This window comes from Oryctolagus cuniculus, chromosome 11, assembly GCF_051225735.1.
Source record: "Oryctolagus cuniculus isolate XC-2025 breed Fujian yellow rabbit chromosome 11, ASM5122573v1, whole genome shotgun sequence".
Classification (NCBI taxonomy): Eukaryota; Metazoa; Chordata; class Mammalia; order Lagomorpha; family Leporidae; genus Oryctolagus; species Oryctolagus cuniculus.
This window is the reverse complement of record NC_142877.1, coordinates 15,399,614-15,418,332: the sequence shown is the minus strand read 5'-3', so window position 1 is coordinate 15,418,332 and position 18,719 is coordinate 15,399,614. Positions and strand designations below refer to the sequence as shown.

Sequence of the window (18,719 nt, the reverse complement as noted above, 5' to 3'; positions counted from 1 at the left end):
CCACAAGCCCGCAACCTAACCGCTAGACAACAGTCCCCACGCGACCAGCGTCGCGACCGGAAAGCTCCGCCCAGGCCCCGCCCCCTCCCGCCCTCACCGCTGTGCGCCTGCGCGCTGAGGGTCCCGGAGGGTCCATTCGCCAGTCCCCGTCTCAAACTTTCGGTACCCTCTTCCCTCGGAGTGGATTACAGTTGGGGCCCTTGGACCCTAACATTTTTATAGGCTTGTAATAATAATTATTATAAGGAACAAAGTGTAAGGGGCTTACTTTTTACACAAAGTTAATTTCCATTGTGTTTGGATGTACCCCTCGTCGAAAGTAATGGTACAGTCCCGCGTTAGCTCCGCCTCTTCGCACTACCACGTACGGGCGTCTTCCGCTCTGTCGTCATCACGTCGCCCCGGAGGTAGCGGCACGTCGGGCTCCACGCCTTCCCAAGCGCACCCGGGCGCCCGCGTTGTTGCTAAGCGACTTTGAACACCTGGCGGCGGGATGCAGGGCCGCGGCAGGTGAAGATGGTGGTCACTGGGCCGCAGGTGAGGGGGATTCCGACCGCGGAGCGCTGGCCGAGGCGTCGGGGCGACTCCGCGGGGGCAGCAGCGCAGACGCAGGCCGGGACCCTGGACCTCGCACGGGCCCGAGTCGCCATCGCCTCGGGCTGCGAGCCGGCGTCAGGTCCTAGGTCCCGTCAGTGCAGCTGCTTGGCCTTGTCACCGCTCTCTGGGAAAAATCACTGGTTTTTAATGAGACAACGAGCGAGTGGGTGGTTCTTTTAAGTCCCTTCCTGTCCAAGCAAGCCCAGTTCGGGGTAGCCCTGCCGGGCCGCGCCGCGGACAGCTGCTGTCCTCTGTCGCGTCTGCTCCGTGGCGTCCGTCGCAGCGCAGCCCTGAGCCGCCACGGCCTGCTCGCGGGAGCCTGTTCTTGCTCAGAAGCAGAAATGAATAAATTCCAGTGCTGTCTGTGATGGCAGAAATGGAACAGATGCCAGGAAGCCGGTGGCCGAGTTCGTTATGCCTGACTGCAACTGATCATGCAGCCACCAGCCTTCCTCGGGAAGCGGGAGAGAGCGCAGTACAGAACTCACAGGCAGACCCAGTGGGAAAACGCGCGTGCCCGGTTGGAGTGGGACACTCCATGGCCGTGTCGCAGTAGTGGGGGCTGGGAGGGGGTGTTTTTCACCTGGACAAAGTGATTTTAAAATTGCACTGAAGAATACATGCGGGTCCGGCGCTGTGGCATAGCTGGTAAAGCCGCTGCCTGCAATGCCAGCATCCCATATGGGCGCCTGTTCCAGTCCCGGCTGCTCCCTTCTGATGCGCCTGGGAAAGCAGTGGAAGATGCCCCCAAGTGCTTGGGCCGCTGCTCCTGCCTGCAAAACCCGCATGGGATTCTGGGTGCGGCCATTTGGGGAGTGAACCAGCAGATGGACGATCCCTGCCTCTCTGCCTGGCCCTCCTCCCATAACTCTGCCTTTCAAATAAAATAAATATTTTTAGAAAAATACCTGGAAGGAAGCAACTTCTCAAATGTTGCTTTTTTAAAGATTTATTTATTTATTTGAAAGTCAAAGTTACACAGAGAGGGAAGGAAAGGCAGAGAGAGAGGTCTTCCATCCGCTGGTTCACTCCCCAGATGGCCGCAATGGCCGGAGCTGCGCTGATCTGAAACCAAGAGCCAGAAGCTTCCTCCAGGTCTCCCAAGACTTGGGCCATCTTCTGCTTTGCCAGGTCACAGCAGAGAGCTGGATTGGAAGTGGAGTAACCGGCGCCCATTTGGGACGCTGACACTGCAGGTGGCGGCTTAACCTGCTACGCCACAGCACCAGCCCCTCAAAAGTTGACTTAAAAAAATGTGTGCGACTAACCAGGAAAATTCTTTTTTTACTTGACAGGCAGAGTTAGACAGTGAGAGAGAGAGACACAGAGAGAAAGGTCTTCCTTCCGCTGGCTCACCCCTAAACGGCCGCCACAGCCGGCGCGCTGTGCCGATCCGAAGCCAGGAGCCAGGTGCTTCCTCTAACCAGGAAAATTCTAAAAACTAAAGGTATTTGAGGGCCGGCGCTGTGGCGTAGCAGGTAGGGCCACCACCTGCAGTGCCAGCATCCCATGTGGGCTGCTCCACTTCCGATCCAGCTCTCTGCTATGGCCTGGGAAAGCAGTAGAGGATGCTGCACCTGTGTGGGAGACCCGGAACAGGCTCCTGGCTCCTGATCAGCTCATCTCCGGCTGTTAAGGCCAATTGGGGAGTGAACCAGCGGTTGGAAGACCTCTCTCTCTCCCTCTGCCTCTGCCTCCCCCTCTCATCCCCCCCCCCCCTTCTCCCTCTGTGTAACTCTTTCAAATAAATAAATCTTAAAAAAAAAAAAAAGACTAAAATTAATGGAGGGGGAGATTAACTCTGGCAGGACCAGATATTATCACATAAAAGCACACAAATTAAATTAGTGTGGGATGGAGCAGAAACTTGCAGGCAGATAGAATATAACAGAATCAGAATAAGACCCAGATGCCTACATAGGGATTTTTTTTTTTTTTTGACAGGCAGAGTGGACAGTGAGAGAGAGAGAGAGACAGAGAGAAAGGTCTTCCTTTTTGCCGTTGGTTCACCCTCCAATGGCCGCCGCGGCTGGCGCGCTGCGGCCGGCGCACCGCGCTGATCCGATGGCAGGAGCCAGGAGCCAGGTGCTTCTCCTGGTCTCCCATGGGGTGCAGGGCCCAAGCACCTGGGCCATCCTCCACTGCACTCCCTGGCCATAGCAGAGAGCTGGCCTGGAAGAGGGGCAACCGGGACAGAATCCGGCGCCCCGACCGGGACTAGAACCCAGTGTGCCGGCGCCGCTAGGCGGAGGATTAGCCTAGTGAGCCGCGGCGCCGGCCTACATAGGGATTTATTATATAGTCAAGGTGGTGTTTCAAATCAAGACTGAAAAAACAGAAAATCAGTAATGAGGCTCATTATGAGTAGCAACACCATTCCAAATGGACCAAAATTTAAATGTTAAAAGATGATGTCATGAAAGTACTGGAAGAAAGCATTGTTGGGTGTATTCACGATCCTGGAATGACAAGAACTCGTAAATGTGTCATACAATCCAGAAGCTTTTTGACTGCATAAAATTTAAGATTTATATAACCTGCAGAATTAAAACAAATCCCAAAAGAGCTACTAAGAGCAAAGTCTACAGGGGCTGGCACTGCGATGTACTGGGTAGAGCTGCTGCCTGCAGTGCCGACATCTCACATGGGCTCTGGTTTGAGTCCCGGCTGCTCCACTCCCGATCCAGCTCTCTGCTATGGCCTGGGAAAGCAGTAGAAGATGGCCCAAGTCCTTGAGCCCCTGCACCCACGTGGGAGACCCAAAAGAAGTTCCTGGCTCTTGGTTTCAGATTGGCCCAGCTCCAGCTGTTGTGACTACTTGGAGAGTGAACCAGTGAATGGAAGACCTCTCGCTCTCTCTGCCTCTTTTACTGTAACTCCGCCTTTCAAATAAATAAAAAATAGATATTTTTTTATAGAGCAAAGTCTGAAGATAAACTTGTGAAAATATTAATTTAATGATAGATTAGAAATTTATGAAACCCAGTAGAAAAATGACCAGAGTACATGGACAGAATCAGAAGAAACACAAGTGACTGATACAGTAGTTGCCCCTTAACAACAAAGGGTCATGTTCCAGGACCTCTAGAAATGCCTGAAACCACACATAGTTCTGAATCCTATTTATGCTGTATGTTTTCCAACACATACATTCTATGAGAAAACTTAATTTGTAAGTTAGACACAATAGGAGATTAACAATGATAAGGCAGAACAATTATGCTCTATCTTACTGTCCTGTACTTTCCTTTCTTGTGTGATGTGAGATAATATAATGCTTATGTGATGACATAATGCTAAGCTTCTACGTAAGGGTCTCTTGAATCCAACTCCTGTGTTTCTACAACAGTCTGAGAACCAGGACCCATGGGTAGTCTGCATTTACAGTGTTATGCTGGACAAAGGGATGATTCATAGCCAGTGCAGGACAGGATGAGAGAAGCAAGATTTCATCACACTACGCAGAATGGCTCACAATTTAAAACTTATAAATTATTTGGGGCAGGCATTGTGGTACAACAAGTTAAGTTGCTACTTGCAATGCTGGTGTCCCATATCCAGGTGTGCCTTTGAGTCCCAGCTGCTCCGCTTCTGATGCGGCTTCCTGCTAACATACCTGGGAGGCCCTGAAAGATGGCTGAAGCACTTGGGCTCCTGCCACCTATGTAGGCCAGGATGGTGTTTATGTCTCCTGGCTTCAGCCTGGCCCAATCCTGGCTGTTGTTGCCAGTTAAGGAGTGAACCAGCAGATGGAAGACTTCTGTGTTTCTGTCTCTCCCTCTCTAGCTCTGCCTTCCAAATAAATAAATCTTTAAAAAAAAGGAAAACACTTATAAATTGTTTATTTCTGTAATTTCCCATTTAATATTTTCAGATCACAGTTGATCACAGGTAACTAAAACTGGAAAAACAACGTAATGGATAAGGGGTCAACTGTGTTACTGACAGATGTTAGAGGTTGGAAATAAGATTGTGTGCAAACAAATTTGTGAGTGAAACTGCAAGGTAGTACCTTTTTCTGGAGGACAATTTGTAAATGATTTTCTCAGCCATTCAACAGGTAGGAATTTATTCTACAAATATGAAACGTGCAAAAATCTTACATACCAGGGGCCAGTGTTATGGCACAGTGGGCTTAGCCACTGTGGTGACACTAGCATGACATATGAGCATGGTTCCTTTCCTGGCTGTCTGCTTTGGGAAGCTCTCTGCTAATGCACCTGGGAAAGCAGTGGAAGATGGCCCAAGTGCTGGGCCCTTGTACCCATGTGGGAGACCTGGAAGGAGTTCCAGGCTCCTCGCTTTAGCCTGGCCCAGTCCCAACCATTTGGGGAGTGATCCTTTTTTTTTTTTTTTTTATTTATTTATTTATTTATTTGAAAGACAGAATTACAGAGATAGAGACAGAGAAAGAGAGAGGTATTCCATTTGTTGGTTCACTCCCCAAATGACTGCAATGGCCAGAGCTGAGCCGATCCAAAATAAGGAGCAAGGAGCTAGGATCCTCTTCTGGGTCTCCCACGTGGGTGCAGGGGCCCAAGGAGTTGGGCCATCTTCTACTGCTTTCCCAGGCCACAGCAGAGAGCTGGATCAGAAGTGGAACAACTGGGACTAGAACCAACACCATATGGGATGCCGGTGCTTCAGGTCAGGGCTTTAACCCACTGCATCACAGCGCTGGCCCCTGGGTGATCTTGTGGGATCAAAGATCTGTCTTTTAATCTCTCCCTCTCTCTCTAAAATATACATGTGTATATTAAACAATGATATTTTCAGTATTTTACTAGCAAAAACTTGAAAATGGTATTAATCAGCTTATGGTTAAATTATGGTACATGCATAAAATAGAGTATTGTGTAGCTGTTTTAAAGAATGTTAGACTTATGGCCGGCGCCGCGGCTCACTAGGCTAATCCTCCGCCTAGCGGCGCCGGCACACCGGGTTCTAGTCCCGGTCGGGGCGCCGGATTCTGTCCCGGTTGCCCCTCTTCCAGGCCAGCCCTCTGCTGTGGCCCGGGAGTGCAGTGGAGGATGGCCCAGGTGCTTGGGCCCTGCACCCCATGGGAGACCAGGAAAAGCACCTGGCTCCTGGCTCCTGCCATCGGATCAGCGCGGTGCGCCGGCCACATCGCGCTGGCTGCGGCGGCCATTGGAGGGTGAACCAACGGCAAAGGAAGACCTTTCTCTCTGTCTCTCTCTCTCTCACTGTCCACTCTGCCTGTCAAAAAAAAAAAAAAAAAAAAAAAAAAAAAAAAAAAAAGAATGTTAGACTTATATGTACAGACATGGAAAGATGTCAGGTACAGATTGGGTGAGAAGTGTTACGGAGTAGAACAAATGGTAAGATCCTACTTTATAGAACTATATATTTTTAAAAGGTGTATTTATTTAAAAGGTAGAGTGACAGAGAAAGAGAGCTTCATCTGCTGGTTCACTCCCCAAATGCCCACAGTGGCCAGGGCTGGGACATGCTGAAGCTGGGGGTGTGCAACTCTATCCAGGTCTCCTGCGTTGGTGGCGTTCCCCACGTACTTGAACCCACGTACTTGAACCACCATCTAATGCCTTCCCAGGCATATTAGCAGGAAACTGGATCAGAAGCGGAGTAGCTGGTACTTGAACCGTGCTCCAGTATGTGATGTGGGCATTCCAAGTGGTGCTCTAACCTGCTGTGCCACAATAGCTGCCTCAAAACTTTATATTCATAGATAAATTAAAAGGAATGTGGAGGACTGTACTCCACACTTACTAGCAGCAGTCAGTGAGTAATGAGGTTTAATGGGCTTGGAAGCATTGTCTCAGAGTACAGGAGCTGGGTGAAGACTGGGCAGGGCCGTGGGAGAAGGCTGGTGGGAACACCAGGGTAAAACGCAGCGGTGGGCCGGCTTTGGTTTGGCCTCAGGTTTTTGCAGCTGTGGTCAAGCTTGTCACTCGCGAACTCTTGAGAGTTGTAGGAGTTTCATAATGAGATACATTCCTGATAGATGTGGAAGGAAAGTATTTTTTCCTCTTGGTATCTTTATTTTGGAATATTTTCTTTTGTTCTTACCCCATCTTTCTTCCATAAGGTAATCATGGAGAAGGAGCTGCGGAGCACCATTCTCTTCAATGCATACAAAAAGGAGGTGTTTACCACCACCAGTGGCTATAAATCCATGCAGAAAAGACTGCGGAGTAACTGGAAGATTCAGAGGTAACTGACTGTGAGTGTTGTTTTTCCCTTTCAAGTGAAAGCAGCCTGCAGGTAAAACTGAAAGTCCTTGTTTTCCTACATTAGACGTAGGACGGAATAACTCAATTTAAAATTGTTTAGAAGTAAGTAATTATAAAAATATCTCAGGTATTGATACTTTATTAAGTCATCCTCCCAATAACCAAAAAATTATTCTTGTTATACATATGTAATATTTTAGTTTGTTGAAGGCTTTCTCCATATTTTAACTTGGATCAAAACTTCAATTGAGAGAGAGAGAGAAAATGAGGAGACTGTTTCTGCCTTTGTGTGTGTGTGTGTGTTCTGAACAAGCAAAGATGTGTTTGTTGTACAAGCTAACGGTAAATGTGACTGAATTAGTGGTTGGTGCACTTTATGCTTTAGTGTGGTCTGATTGGAACCCTTGGGCTGTTGCAGTGTTTGAGCAGAGATCCAGGGACTGGAAGGCCCACCTGTGGAGGGGATTCTCACGTTGAGAGAGAGGCCAAGCCAGGTGCCGCTGAGTCCCTTCATCCCTAGACCTGGTTCTATACAGTTGGGAGACTAAAAGTGGCCTCTGGTTCTATAAAGTTGAGAGACTAAAAGACTTCATAAATTGGCTTAGCTTACGGAGCTAACACTTGCTTTTTAAAATCATGTTTCCAGCTTAAAAGATGAAATCACATCCGAGAAGCTGATTGGAGTGAAACTGTGGATTACAGCTGGACCAAGGGAAAAATTTACTGCAGCTGAGGTAAGCAATGTCACAAAGAAGAAATGAGGGCTGGTGCTGTGGCACAGCAGATTAAAGCCCTGGCCTGCAGTGCCGGTTCAAGTCCCGGCTGCTCCACTTCTGATCCAGCTCCCTGCTTATGTACGTGGGAAAGCAGCAGAGGATGGCCCAAGTGCTTGGGCCCCTACACCCACAAGGGAGACCTGGAGGAGGCTTCCGGCGCCTGGCTTTGGATCGGCTCAGCTCTGGTCATTGCAGCCATTTGGGGGAGTGAACCAGCAGATGGAAGACCTCTCTGTCTACATCTCTTTGCAACTCTGTCTTTCAAATAAGTAAAATAAATCTTAAAAAAAAAAAAAGAAAGAAATGAGTGCAGTGGTTAGGAGCATGGGCTCTGAAATCTGGAGTTGAAATCCCCTTTTACCTCTTGTGTTTCTTTTAGGCAATCACTGCATTTGTCCTCGTCATGGAGTTGTCATCATGATTAACTGAGGTGATTCATTTACAGTGCCAAGTCTAGTATAGGTTAATTAAATATTAGCCACCTACTTTGTCATATTTTTGTTGTGGAAGTGGGAAAAATTAATTTAAAATTATGCTAGGTTTCTATTCTGTTTCATAGAATAAAGAAAGATAATGTAAGACCCAGAAAACAAATTGTGTTGGTGAGGATATGAAGAAATTGGAACCATGCTACACCGTTGGTGGGAATATAAAATGGTATAACCATTAGTGGAAAAAAATATGGTGGTTCCTTTGAGCAATTAGGAGTAGAATTACCATATGATCCAGCAGTCTCCTTTCTGGTTATATATCCAAAATAATTGAAAACAGGGTCTTTTAAAATTATCTTTAATATTTATTTCAAAGGCAGAGTAAGAGAGACAGAGAGATCTTCTATCTGCTGGTTCACTCACCAAGTGGCTGTAAAGACTTTAGCTGGGACTGGTCTGAAGCCAGGAATTAAGGTCTTCAACCGGGTCTCCCAAGTGGGAGGCAGGGGCCCAAGTACTTGGGCCATCTTCCATTGCTTTCACAGGTGCATTAGTAGGGAGCTGGATTGGAAATGGAGCAACTGGAACTGGAATCGGCACCCAGATGGAATGCTGGGGTTGGCTTTGCTTGCTACACTACAATGCTTGCCCCACTGTAGCCTCTGTCATTTAAATTTGCAGAATTAATCATTCTACTTGTTTTTGGCCTTAAGAATTCTTTAATTTGTACCAAAACCTGTTCTTTCATTAAAAGGATGTCATTCAGAAGCATAGGTCAGCTTCTGTGGAAATTCTCAACTTTGCCTAACTTTGTTAATATATCCAAGTCCTTCATGTATTTGTTTTTCTCAAAATGCCCCATGGCTTGTAGAATATAGGAGAAAGCAGTATGAACGATGCATTTAGAAGACATGTCAAATCCCAGAACCACACTGTCGTAAGTGCCATGTTGCCAGTAGGATTTCCAAGCTAAAGCTGTGTTCTTTTATTTTATTTTATTTTATTGACAGGCAGAGTTAGACAGAGAGAGAGACAGAGTAAGGTCTTCTTTCTGTTGTTTTACCTCCAAATGACCGCTACGGCTGACGCACCACGCTGATCCGAAGGCAGGAGCCAGGTGCTTCTCCTGGTCTCCCATGGGGTGCAGGGCCCAAGCACTTGGGCCATCCTCCACTGCCCTCCCGGGCCACAGCAGAGAGCTGGACTGGAAGAGGAGCAACCGGGACAGAATCAGGTGCCCCAACCGGGACTAGAACCTGGAGTACCAGCGCCGCAGGCGGAAGATTAGCCTAGTGAGCCACGGCGCCGGCCTAAAGCTGTGTTCTGAGAATACATCCGTATGCACACGTTACAGACTGGACCTGGCTTGCTGGTATCAGTCATGGTGCACAGCAGCCATCTAGGATCGTTTGGAAAAGAAGTTTGACAGGAAATCAAAAGGAAGAAAAAGGCAGATAGAGTGTAGGGAGGGATTCAGTCGATTATACGAAGTCTTGAATCCATGAAGCCAAGCCTTGTTTGTTTTTTTGTTTGGTACTATTACTACATACTTATTTACTAAATAAATATTTATGTGCCAGGTTTGTATCAGATCCTGTGACAGATGGCGGGAATCAAACAACACATGATTCTTGCAGTTCTAAAGAACTGATAGACTAAGAGGAGTCCAACAAGTCAGCCACCCAACAATAATAGTATTCAAGTCCACCTTCCTGCAGAAGCACAGAAAATTGGCATTAGATTTTAATGCCCAGAGAAAATGATCTTTGGACTGATTTTTTTTTTTTTTTTTTTTTTTTTTTTTTGACAGGCAGAGTGGATAGTGAGAGAGAGAGAGACAGAGAAAAAGGTCTTCCTTTTGCCGTTGGTTCAACCTCCAATGGCCGCCACGGCCGGCGCACCGTGCTGATCCGATGGCAGGAGCCAGGTACTTATCCTGGTCTCCTATGGGGTGCAGGGCCCAAGCACTTGGGCCATCCTCAACTGCCCTCCCGGGCCACAGCAGAGAGCTGGCCTGGAAGAGGGGCAACCGGGACAGAATCCAGCGCCCCGACCGGGACTAGAACCCGGTGTGCCAGTGCCGCAAGGTGGAGGATTAGCCTAGTGAGCCACGGCGCCGGCTTAACTGATTTTTTTTTAATTAATTAATTTATTTGAAAGGCAGAGTTGCAGTGAGGCAGAGGCAGAGAGAGAGAGAGACGTCATCCATTTGCTGGTTCACTTCCCAAATGGCCGCAATGGCCAGAGCTGCGATGATCCAGAGCCAGGAGTTTGTTCCAAGTCTCCCACACGGGTGCAGGGGCCCAAGTACTTGGGCCATCTTCTACTGCTTTCCCAGGCCATAGTAGAGAGCTCGTTCAGAAGTGGAGTAGCTGGGTCCTGAACCAGCACACATATGGGATGCCAGCACTGCAGGCCATGGTTTTACCCATTATGACACAGCACTGGCCCCTGGGCTGATTTTTAAAAAAATTTTTTTAAGATTTATTTATTTATTTGAAAGAGTTGCAGAGAGAGAGGGAGAATTCTTCCATCCACTGGTTCACTCCCCAAATGGCTGCAATAGCCACAGATGCGCCGATCCGAAGCCAGGAGCCATCCCACATGGATGCAGGGGCCCAAGGACTTGGGCCATCTTCTACTGCTTTCCCAGGCCATAGTAGAGAGCTTGTTCAGAAGTGGAGCAGCTGGGTCTTGAACCCGTGCCCATATGGGATGCCGGCGTTTCAGGCCAGAGCGTTAACCCACTGCGCCATAGCACTGGCCCCCCGGGCTGATTTTTTTAAAACTTTTTGAAATAATTGTTTCATTTGTTTTCTGTACTGTGAGGAAGAAGGGGGTGAGGGAAAACCAGGAAGTGAGGAAGAACAAGAGGGCTGTACTGTGGCAAAGTTGGTCTGGGCCAATGGCTTCCAAAGTGGGATGCATGGATGAACCGCTGGGGTTCATTTATTTATATTATACTTTCTTTTATTATTTATACTTTCTTTTCCATAATATTTTGTTTTTGAGGGTACATTTTAAATTATAAATATACTCCATGTATATACATCCGTACATTTTAGAGTGCATGTTCAGATTTTTCTATGGGATGCTTGAAGAGAGCGGGATGACTCAGCACAGGTTTTCTCAGGTGAGGTCAGGAAGATCAGCCCTGATTTAGCTCGCGTCCTCAGCTTTGTGTAAGCCAGGGAGAGTGTCCCAGCAGTAGCAGACAGCTTGCCTTTCTCACTGTGACTTGGTCGGTTGGAACAGAATTCCTCCTGATTGCGGAATGAGTTGCCTTCATCCTGATATCCTTGGAGGGAGATGAGGAGAGGACATGGTTTAGATCTATGGTTCTCAACCAGGGGTGATTTCTGCTTCCTCTTCTCTTTCGAAGGGGACATTTGGTGGAGTATGGTGACAGTTTTAGTTGTCAGGGGAGGGTGGTGCACCTGGCATAGCGTAGGTAGAGATCAGGAGTGCTGGCGAGTGCAGAACTGCGGGATTCCTTCAGCCAGGAATGTTGCACTTTTGGTTTGCTGTGCAGATAGTCAGCTTTGCAGTGCATTTTGGGAGTGGCTGCTGAAAGACAAGCTTGGAGGTCCTGCAGAGTAAATTTCATGTTATCTCACATACACTTAAACTTAATTATGTCTAAATTTCGCTTATTTTCCAACCAGTTAAGGTCTTATTCACAATATTTTGGACAGAAATCTTTTGAGTATAGTCGTGGGTTTGTTTTTTTTTTTTCTCTTTGTTTAGTTTGAAGTCCTCAAGAAGTTCCTTGACGGTGGTGGAGACATCCTTGTGATGCTAGGAGAAGGTGGAGAATCCCGATTTGATACCAATATTAACTTTCTATTAGAAGAATATGGAATCATGGTTAATAATGGTAATTATTATCATTATTTTAAATAGAGGCAGGGACAGGTGCTTGGCCTGTTAGCCAAGATGCGGTTAAGATTCCCATATCCCACATCCTAGTACCTGGGTTCAAGTCCTTCTGGTTCCTAAGTCAAAGCCTGCTAAGGCAAATCCTGGGAGGCAGCAGGTGATGACTCATAGTTGAGTTCCTGCCAGCCCATGTGACCTGTGACCATGTGACCTGGGTTGACTTCCCAGCTATGGCTTTGGCTTAGCCCAGCCTGGCCATCATGTGCATCTGGGGAGTAAACCAGTAGGTGGGAGCGCCACTCTATTTGTCTGTCTCTCAGCCTCTCAAATAAACATAAATACAAAAGCCAATAGAGTCACTAATTTCATATTATTGATATGCTAGCCTCTGGGCCCACTGGGACAGTGGAAGAAAACCCTGGGCTTTTGGGTGTGGGCTTCTAGTTTTAAAGGAAAATTCCAACAGAGTTCCAGGGTTCCTTTCAGGTCAAATTTGTGTTAAGTCTATAATATCACATTTATTTCTAACTTAAAATGCACCTTCCAATCTCTTCCCTTGAAGATGCTGTGGTTAGAAATGTCTACTACAAGTATTTCCATCCTAAGGAAGCTCTGGTTTCCAATGGGGTCTTGAACAGGTAAGCATGATGATAAGCAGAAGGGTCTTTACAGATAGTGCTCATCTTTCCATCTTTTCTCCACCTTCCCTCTGCTGCCCCTTCCTCCGTCTTGTGTTCCTGTTTCATCGTCATTTTATTATACTGCTGCTTCTCACACATCGGATTATATTTCTCCAGCCTTTGAAACCTGGCTCATAGAGTAACCTTTTGTCAGGATACTTGTAGTTGCAAGTAACAGAAAACCCTATGCAAATGGATTAAAGAGTAAAGAGACTTTATTGGTATATGTAATTGAAACTCCCAGAAATTGGCCGGCACCAAAGCTCACTAGGCTAATCCTCCACCTGTGGCGCTGGCACTCCAGGTTCTAGTCCCGGTCAGGGCGCAAGTTCTGTCCGGTTGCTCCTCTTCCAGTCCAGCTCTCTGCTGTGGCCTGGGAGGGCAGTGGAGGATGACCCAAGCCCTTGGGCCCTGCACCCGCATGGGAGACCAGGAAAAGCCCCTGGCTTCTGGCTTCAGATCAGCGCAGCTCACTGGCCGCAGAGGCCATTGGGGAGTGAACCAATGGAAGGAAGACTTTTCTCTCTCTCTCTCTCTCTCTCTCTTTCTCTCTCTCTCTCTCTTTCTCTTTCTCTTTCTCTTTCTCTTTCTCACTGTCTAACTCTATCTGTCAAAAAACTGGCTGAGAATTTCATGTCATCAGGGCTTCAGTTTTATTTCTCTTTAGTTCTCTTGGCTTTGCTGTCCTGTTAGTGTTAACATCTCCCAGATCGGTACCGCAAGCTACATCCACCACGAGAGACCACACTGCAGTCCCAGCAGTCCCAGCAGGAGCAGTCCTGAGATTTGCTGTGTTTGAGCTGTCGTAGGCCACAATCCCAGCCTGAACTGGCAGAGTGCATTGTGCATGTGATCATCATCTGGAGCCTGGGATGGAGGCAGCGTCCTTTAGTCTGGATCCTAAAACTTGAATCAGGGTCCTTGGGGGAGTGGGAGATGAATTCCTGAGGGAGCAGCCTCAGACGCCCCCTGGGAGTAACTCACCAGTTACTCACTCCGCACTTGGATTTGTTTTATGCACACCACTGGCTCTAGATATGGTCTAGATGCAGGTCTAGAATACAGACTCAAGAAAGAGGAACTGATCATAGTAGTGTTAACTTTGCAAGCTTCCCAAAAGAGGTGTGAGTGTGTGGATGTACGTTCATTCCATTTTTGAAAATTGTTATGGGGAAAGACATTTGGTCCAGCAATTAAGATGTCAGTTGGGACAGCCATACTCCGTATCAAAGTGCCTGGGTTCAAGTCCCTGCTGCGCCCCTGGTTCTAGCTTCTGCTGATGGTCACCCTGGAGCCAGCAGATGAAGGCTCATGTAATTGAGTCCCTGCCACTCACATCAGAGACCCAGATTGAATTCTGGGCTCCTGGCTTCCTCCTAGCTGTTGTGGACATGTAGGGGGAGCTCTCTGTCTCTGTGTCTCTCTGTCTCACTGCCTCTCAAACTAAAAAAACAAAAAAACAAAAAAAAAGTGAAATCTGCAAAATCCTTGCATCTTGTTTATATTTACTACTAATGAATACAGTGTGAACTTCCTCAGTTTTTTATGTACCAGATTTAAATTGTTTTCTTCAAGGGAAATCAGCCGAGCTGCTGGAAAGGCCGTGCCTGGAATCATCGATGAGGAGAGCAGTGGAAACAATGCCCAGTGAGTGCTTTCTGAGACCGCGGCAAGGGGGATGCATCGTCCTGGAGAGCTTTGTTTTTCAGAGTGAAAAGAGTTTTCGTTTTTGATTACATAAGTGATTCTCTCCCCTCCTACCTCAAAACCAATTGGAACAGAGGACAAGGAAGGCAGTAGAAGCTCCGTGCTGTAAATCCATGCCCCTGCAGGTCGGCAGCCTTCGCAGTATGCTATTGTCCTGTCTAGATGGTTTTCCCATATGTAAAGACATAGGTATATACCTTGCCTTTCTTTTTTGCGAGGCAGAGACAGAGCACTCACATCCTCTGGTTCACTCCCAAGATGCCTGCAGTGTGGCTGGGGCTGGGCCATGCTGAAGCCAGGAGCCAGGAACTCAATCTAGGTCTCCTACGTGGGTGGCAGGGACCCAACTACTTGAGCCATTAGCACTGCTTCTCAGGGTATGCGTTAGCAGAAAACGAGTCAGGAGCTGGATGGAGCCAGATATCAAACCAGTGTGTGACACAGGCTAAGTGCCATTATCCTTTTAAATGACTGGATGAAATTGATATTTCCTGATTTATCTAACTAGTCCCCTTTTACTGGAGATTTAGGACACTTGTAATATTTTATTTTAATAATACAGATTGAGCATCTCTAATTTAAAAAACCTAAAACCTGAATGCTCTAAAGTCAAACATTTTGAGTGCTGACTTGACACCGTGGCGGAAGATTCTGCACCTGACCTCATGTGATGGCTCACAGTCAAAGCACAGACACACAGGGGCCGGTGCTGTGGCTTAGTGGGCTAAGCCTCCACCTGTGGCATCAGAATCCCATATGGGTACTGGTTCATGTCCTGACACCTCTTGTCCATTTCTCTGCTTATGGCCTGGGAAAGCAGTAGAAGATGGCCCATGTGCTTGGGCCTCTGTGCCCATGTGGGAGACCTGGAAGAAACCCCTGGCTCCTGGCTTTGGATAGGCCCAGCTCTGGCCATTGTGGCCATTTAGAGGAGTGAACCAGTGGATGGAGACCTTTCTCTCTGTCTCTCCCCCTCTCTAGAACTCTGTGTCTTAAAGAAATAAATAAAATCTTTATATATATATATATATATACACACACACACACACACACTAAAAGTATTATATGAAATTACTTTCAGGCTTTGTGCATAAGAAAAAAATTTTGTTTCTTTTTTTTTTTTTTTTAAGATTTATTTATTTATTTGAAAGTCAGAGTTACACAGAGAGAGAGAGAGGTCTTCCATCCGCTGATTCACTCCCCAACTGTATGCAACGGCTGGAGCTGTGCCAATCCGAAGCCAGGAGACGGGAGCTTCTTCCGGGTCTCCCACGTGGGTGCAGGGGCCCAAGGACTTGGGCCGTCTTCTACTGCTTTCCCAGGCCACAGCAGAGAGCTGGATTGGAAGTGGAGCAGCCAGGTTTCAAACCGGCACCCATATGGGTTGCCAGCGCTTCAGGCCATGGCGTTAACCCGCTGCGCCACAGTGTCAGCCCCCAAATTTTGTTTCTTATACTTGGATCACATCCCAAGACATCTCATCATGTGTACAGATATTACAAGATCCCCTTAGAAACCCAAATCTGAAACACTGATCCCAAGCATTTCATATAAGGGATACTCAGCCTGTACCACCTAGCATTTAGTGAGTATTTGCTGTGTTAAACACACATACTGCTCACCTGATCTCACAACAATCCAGAAGGTTAGATGCAAAACAGGAAATAGTTGCTGGAATTCAGAACTTAGGTTTATACCAGGCTGTGTACCCCACAGCCTGTGCTTTAATTTCTGCTCCTTAGTGTTATAAGCAGTTTTACACTAGCTATTATAAACAAAGCACAGGTGAACTTCGTCATGTATATAGTGTTTGTGCACTTGTGCTCATATTTCAGTAGGTTAGAGTCCTAGCTTTGGTATTTCTGGGTCGAAGGTCATCCAGCTGACATGCCAGATGTGATACATCACCAAATCACCATGCAGGCGGTTGGCAGCAGTTACAGTCCCTGTGACCATGCCCCTTTTTTTCTCTTGCCAGCATAGGTTATTCTGTGTCTCCTTCTTTTGATTTGCATTTCTTTATTAGTGCTTGAATAGCCCTTAAAATCAATTGCCTGATGTATTTCTTTGAATTTCTTATTCATTGTTTTTTAACCATATTTTTAAAAGATTTTATTTATTTTTATTTGAGAGGTAGAGCTACAGACAGTGAGAGGGATAGACAGAGAGAAAGGTCTTCCTTACATTGGTTCACTTCCCAAGTGGCTGCAACAGCTGGAGCTGTACCGATCCGAAGCCAGGAACCAGGCGCCTCCTCTTGGTCTCCCATGTGCTCTACTGCTTTCCCAGGCCATAGCAGAGAGCTGGATGGGAAGAGCAGCTGGGACTAGAACAGGCACCCATATGGGATGCCAGTGCCACAGGCGAAGGATTAACCTACTGCGCCACGGTGCCAGCCCCAACCATTTTTTAAAAATGTGTTTGCTTGCTTGCTTGTTTATTAATTCGAAAGGCAAAGAAGGAAAGACAGTGGGAGAGATCCCGTCCACTGATTCCCTTCCCAACTGCCTGCAATAGCCAGGGCAAGGAGAGGGTGAAGCCAGGAGCCAGGAATTCTCATCCAGGTCTCTCGTGGGTAGCGGGAACAGAAGTACTTGGACCATCATCTGCTGCCTCCCAGGCTTATTAGCAGAACTTGGATCTGAAGTGGAGTATCCAGGACTCAAACCAGGCACAGTGATGTGGAATGTGGGCATCCTAAGCAGCAGCTCAACTCACTGTACCCAATACCTCAACCATTTTCTGTTGATTTTTTTCCCTTTCTTTTTCATCATTCAACACCTCTACCTCCATGTGTTACAAATATTTTTATAAGACCTCTATATGTTACAAATAGTTTTCCTGGTTTATACTTTTTACTTTGAGATATTTTATCTGACAGAAGTTAACTTTTTATTTTTATTTATTTATTTGAGAGGGAGGGAGGGAAAGAGAGAGAGGAGGAGAGGAGAAAGCATACTCCTGCGTTCCCATCCACAGGTTCACTTCTTAAATGCCCACATTAGCCCTGTGGGCTGAGGCCAGGATCCCATGTGAGTGGTAGGAACCCGACTACTTGAGCCATCACTAATGCCTCCCATGGTTTGCATTAACGGGATAGTGGGATCAGAAACCAGAGCTGGGATTTGGACTCAAGTTGGGATATGGGATGCGGGCATCCCAGCCAGCATCTTAACTGTTAGGCCAAATGCCTGCCACTGCCATTTTTATGTTGTTGAGGTATGTTAAAAAGTTCTAGTAATTGGAGTCGGCACTGTGGCATAGCAGTTAAAGCTGCCACCTGCAGTGCTGGCATCCCATATGGGCATTGGTTCAAGTCCGCTTCTGATCCAGCTCCCTGCTAATGTGCCTGGGAAAGCAGCAGAAGGTGGCCCAAGTGCTTTTGGCCCCTGCACCCATGTGGGAGACCCAGAAGAAGCTCCTGGCTTCAGATTGGCTCAGCTCCAGCCGTTGCCAGTCATTTGGGGAGTAAAACAGCAGATGGAAGACCTCTCTCTCTCTCCCTCCTTCCTTCCCTCCCTCCCTCTTTCCCTCCTTCTGTCTCTCTGTAACTCTGCCTTTCAAATAAATAAGTAAATATTTTAAAAAATTCTAGTAATTAAAACAATGTACAGAAATGATAGAAAATAAATAATATAGGTTAGAATCAGACCGCCAACACATATAAGCATGGAGGGCAGAGGTTATTAGAATATAGTAAAAGTAGTATTTTAAATTATTGGGGATAGAAGGCAGAATTTTTGCTTGAAACATTTACATGTTCATACCATATCCCAAATGGATGGATTAAAAATGAAACCATTAAAATACCAAAAGAAAACATAGATAAATATTTCGTAATTGTAGAGTAAGGAAGACCTGTCTTAGTATGAAACCTTTGTCACCTGCTGTAGCCATGTCACCTTGTTTCGGTTTTTTAGTCTGCTCAGCTTATACGTACTGAGCTCATTCTTGCTCTTCCAGAACGTCTTTCCCAAGCTTTTCAGTTTGCTAATCTCATTCACTGTGATCTGAAAGAATCTTGTTTGGGGATGGGTGTTACAGAGAGAGAAGGGGAGAGACAGAGAGAGAGGTCTTGCATCCTCTGGTTCACTCCCCAAATGGCCATAATGGCCGGAGTTGGGCCAATTTGAAGCCATGAACCTGGAGCTTCTTTCAGGTTCCCTGCACAGGTGCAGGGGCCCAAGCACTTGGGCCATCTCCCACTGCTTTCCCAGGCCATAGCAGAGAGATGGATCGGAATGGAGCAGCCAGGGCTCGAGCTGGCGCCCATATGGGATGCCAGCCCTGCAGGCAGTGGCTTTACCCACTACGCCACAATGCTAGTCCCAGTTTTCAGTCTTTTTTTAGTGGCTCCTAGACATCTCACCAGCCACATCTGAGGGGGAGGGAGATACCCAGTTCTGACATGAGGCCTCCTCCTCTTCCTCCCCTCTG

General features: G+C 47.0%; 1 protein-coding gene across 2 annotated transcripts in view; it reads left to right on the top strand.

The window, feature by feature from the left end:
* Nucleotides 1-270: 270 nt before the first annotated feature.
* IFT52 (intraflagellar transport 52) overlaps nt 271-18,719 on the top strand; it is a 36,396-nt gene continuing 17,947 nt past the window's right edge. The window contains exons 1-6 of one of the 2 annotated variants that reach the window (XM_002721062.6): nt 276-537; nt 6,665-6,789; nt 7,456-7,543; nt 11,764-11,893; nt 12,458-12,533; nt 14,151-14,222. In XM_002721062.6, coding sequence (XP_002721108.4) covers nt 517-537; nt 6,665-6,789; nt 7,456-7,543; nt 11,764-11,893; nt 12,458-12,533; nt 14,151-14,222 — 512 coding nt within the window. In that variant the 5' untranslated portion in view covers nt 276-516. Of the gene's footprint in view, nt 538-6,664; nt 6,790-7,455; nt 7,544-11,763; nt 11,894-12,457; nt 12,534-14,150; nt 14,223-18,719 lie in introns of both variants that reach the window. The other variant, XM_008274457.5, reaches the window with a different exon arrangement.